Source organism: Morone saxatilis, unplaced genomic scaffold, assembly GCF_004916995.1.
Source record: "Morone saxatilis isolate NCDOM2014 unplaced genomic scaffold, NCSU_SB_2.0 Contig0, whole genome shotgun sequence".
In the NCBI taxonomy this organism is placed as follows: domain Eukaryota; kingdom Metazoa; phylum Chordata; class Actinopteri; family Moronidae; genus Morone; species Morone saxatilis.
Window position 1 is genome coordinate 3,672,820 of NW_023339650.1, and position 3,954 is coordinate 3,676,773.

At 40.5% G+C, this 3,954-nt stretch overlaps 1 protein-coding gene across 1 annotated transcript; it reads right to left on the reverse strand.

The window, feature by feature from the left end:
* Positions 1–3,348, reverse strand: LOC118323583 (the record flags this gene model as incomplete). The annotated part of the gene is given in 4 exon segments (XM_035655591.1): positions 1–1,127; positions 1,588–1,729; positions 1,848–1,961; positions 3,083–3,348. Coding segments are annotated over 4 exon segments (1,055 nt in total), but the record flags the coding sequence as incomplete, so codon positions are not given.
* Positions 3,349–3,954: the final 606 nt, after the last annotated feature.

Below are 3,954 nucleotides of genomic sequence, written 5' to 3' on the forward strand. Positions count from 1 at the left end.
TGTGAAAAGTGGTCAGTGAGTATTTTGGGACTGAGCCACTTTAAAGGGCTAGTCAAAGTCTGATGTCAAGTTTATTAATTAAAACTAAAAAGAAAGGATCTTACTACTTTATTACTAATTTCTTCAGTTTTTTTTATTTTTCTTTCTTTTGTTGTTCTCATTTTACTTTATTTTGATGACTGTAATCTGTGTCATGGCCAAACAGCCACAACATGACAGAAAATGTATTGGGGCGTCTTAATGGACTCATTGGGGCAACCTGATAATAAGGAGTTGCAGTAATACAGCCTAGAATGAACAAATGCACGGATTAGTTTTTCTTCTTGTGTATTTGAGGAGACATCAGTACCTGTTGAGGGACACTACGATGGTTTGAATCTCAAATGGTTCTCACAAAGATATTAACACAAGCCCACACACACATTAAAAAAGCGTAGCAGTGATAAAATATTGATATAAAAATATTTTATTCTCTGTAAATGATTCTAAATCTTTTCGGTCTTTGTCTAATCAGAACACATTACCTCCAGTAAGTAATGTGAGACCAGCGAGCTGTTAATGAGATTCATCATCACACACTTTCTTGCTTTTGTTTCAGTTGAAGTTCAGCACTGTGGAAAGGCATGGATCCAACTCACACAGAGCAGCGATCAGGACTGAGCTGGCTTCAGGTCCCTTGTTTCGCACTGTGTCGATCAAGTATCGAGCTTTTTCTGCTTTGACTTTTGTTGTAGCTGACTGCATTTCCTCATCATTTATAATGCGACGCTCAATGAGTTTATCCAGAAGCTGGTTCAGAACAGGGTCAGACGCACCGTTTATAAACTGTGTCCGAACTGAGCGCAGCCTCTCCTGTGCTGGGACTCTGTCCTCTGCTGGGACTCTGTCCTCTGCTGGGACTCTGTCCTCTGTTGGGACTCTGTTCTCTGCCGGGACCCTGTTCTCTGTTGGGACTCTGTCCTCTGCTGGGACTCTGTTCTCTGCTGGGACTCTGTCCTCTGTTGGGACTCTGTTCTCTGCCGGGACCCTGTTCTCTGTTGGGACCCTGTCCTCTGTTGGGACTCTGTCCTCTGCTTGGACTCTCTCGTCTGCTTGGATATCCCTCTGTGGAATTTCCTCTATTGAATCTGGAAGATAATGAGGGAAAACCATTTTGTTTAATAACCAACAATCACTTTTAAAACACAAGTGACAATATTTTAAAGGTAAAAAAGTATACTGATTTACTGTGATTTTATGATGGCACTCCCTTTCTTTTCATTAAACGATCAATATACTGTTAATTATCTGTTTATCTTGTAGTATAACTTATTTCCTTACAACCAATCACATCTTGCATAAAGCAGTAAGGTCGGTGTTGTTCGAGTAGTTCCCTAAAACTTCGCCACATTTGGGTTGTAATTTGTTATTTTACAATGAGGAAACACACGGTTAGTATAAAAATATTGATTATATCCACTTTATGTTTTGCGCACACTGGCCCTGGAGCTCAATAAGATCCCTCAAAACTGGTTAAAAAAGTGGACTCCAGGATGAATGCAGACCGAAGAATGATCTAAGGCAGAGTAGGAATAAAGGCACCTTTACCTGTCAGATCAACTTTACGCGTCCAGACTACCATCTGTGTTTGGTCTTGAACCGTTAATATCACTCTTCTTCTGCTTGCAGGCAGCCAGATCTCAAACATTGGGTCGTAATTTGGTCCAAACTCCAGATCAAACTCTTCTTCCTGAAAACCAAAATATCCCAACAGTTTCCCAACAGTGTCCAGAGTAGACTAAAGGTAACCAACAGCAATTGGCTGAATTGTTTCAGAACTAACAAAGACTTTTATTAAAAATACTCACCTCTGGCTGAATTTCGCTGGCCTCAGGACAGTCAAGACTGTAAATTTGATCTTTGATTAGTTTGCATTTAGAAGAGGGCTTGATGTTCTTATAAGGCTGTTGCTGTTTGCTGACCTAAAGAGACATAAGAACATTTTAATATTTAAACAATACTTTTATTCCACAGTACTCAACCTCCAGTACCGGTTCTACAATGTTTCAACCAGTACTTGTTATTCGGGACTTTTGTTGGTGTTATTTGCAGCTCTAATTCCTCTCTCACAAAGGAAACCTGGAAAAAACTACAACAAGCCATTTCAGTCAGAGTAGCCTAACCTGGTGCTAACTTTGATAATAGTGAAGGCTAAGACTAGCATGCATTACATCATACCAGAGAAAAGGGATGGTGAGTCCACTAACGATGGCTCAGAAGTGACAACTTGAAGTCAAGTTCAAACTGGAAAACATAGAACGTGAGAAAATATGTTAACAAGTATTTTGAGACTGGTTCTAGGGACATGGAATGAACTCTGGTGGATAATGAACTGGGCTGGAGCAAACCAACTAAATACATTGTTGGGCTGAGGAACTGGGCTCTTTCATTTTCCAGTTGGCCAGAGTGAGAAAGGCGTGGGGATTATCACAAGCAACACTCTATAGTGGGAGACTTCAGCACTTACATGGACAATGATGGAGAAACCTAGAGGAGGGTGAATAAGAGGAACAACCTTCATGATCAGGAGGTTTTACTTTTCAGATAAAACATCCTTTGATGAATATTGACAATGTCTCCCACGGTAGCCACTCTTTCCCACCAGGCAGATCAGATTCAGATTTTATGAAGTGGTCAGAAAAGAAAATAATGGATCTGATGTTATTGAAAGTTGGACCTTAAAACTGGATCTTCAGTTATTGCCTGTTGAGAAGACTTACAAGAGGATTTCCCTTCCAAAGACTGGGAAGCAGCATTCAGCACTATCCCCCAAATTCCACCTACACAAGTACACAAGTGTCTAACTGAGACTGTCAAGTTTCATATTAATTCAGACAAACTTTGGAATATTTTGCACAAAACAAGGGCTGGGCTGATTTTGTCCTCCATCACATACATTCAAACAACATTATGATGGTATCTCTTGATGTCCACTATAAACAGTAATGCAAGAAAAGGCTGTAAAGTGTTCATATGAACTTGAAATTGTTCTTTAAGAGAGATCAGATCATTTTGGACTGACAGCTGCAACATGAAGCCTTACCTCGTCCATATGGATGTTCCTTGGGAGGAGAAACGCATTGAGTTTTTGCATTTGTGTTACTGGGTTTGCTGGTTTGTGGAAAAGCAGAACTCGGCCGCTAACTGGTTTCGTCCACAACCTCTTAACAATGTCCCAGACTAGGCCAAAGATAGACAGGTGAGGGACTTTAATGACCACATGAGTGTCTGTAATCTCCAGCGGCTCCAGGATGCTCATTCCATCATCAGTGATGTGGACAACAGACAACAGACCATCAGGCAGCAGAGCTGTGAAAACACAAAGCAGTTAAACTTTTGTTTTTACTGATAACAACCTCAGTACAATGCTGGTATAATTATATTTCCAGGACACTAAGCTGATTCATTGTAGAATAAAACTGCTACCCAGGATGAGCAATTTATTGAACAGCTGTCAGTGTTGGTGGGTGGGAAGCTGGTGAGGGATTGTGTCCTTGCTCTTGCCTGAGGGGAGAGGGGATACATTGTTGTGCCTGGGGGAGCTGCTATTCCAAATGAAAGAAAGAGGGAAAGTATGCAAAATAAGTAAAAAGAAAAAGAAATGAAGGTAAAATGTTCATGGTCCGAGAGGATCCCACTGCTTTTTCTGTAAGACCACCATTCGGCAAAAAGTTCCAAGACTGTAAAAGATTTTATAAGACTGATATTTCCACACATTTATGCTCCCCTCAATAACCCCATTTGATTTTATTCTACCGCCTTTAACCTTTCATGTTTAGCTGCTTTGCTGCTGACACTCCAACAATAGATAAATCCTTAGGTTGTTTTTTGTTCAGACTGTGGTATGAAACACTGTATCATGTAGGGGGCGCTAACAGGTATTTACAGTTGTATCAACAAAACTCTCCACAAAGC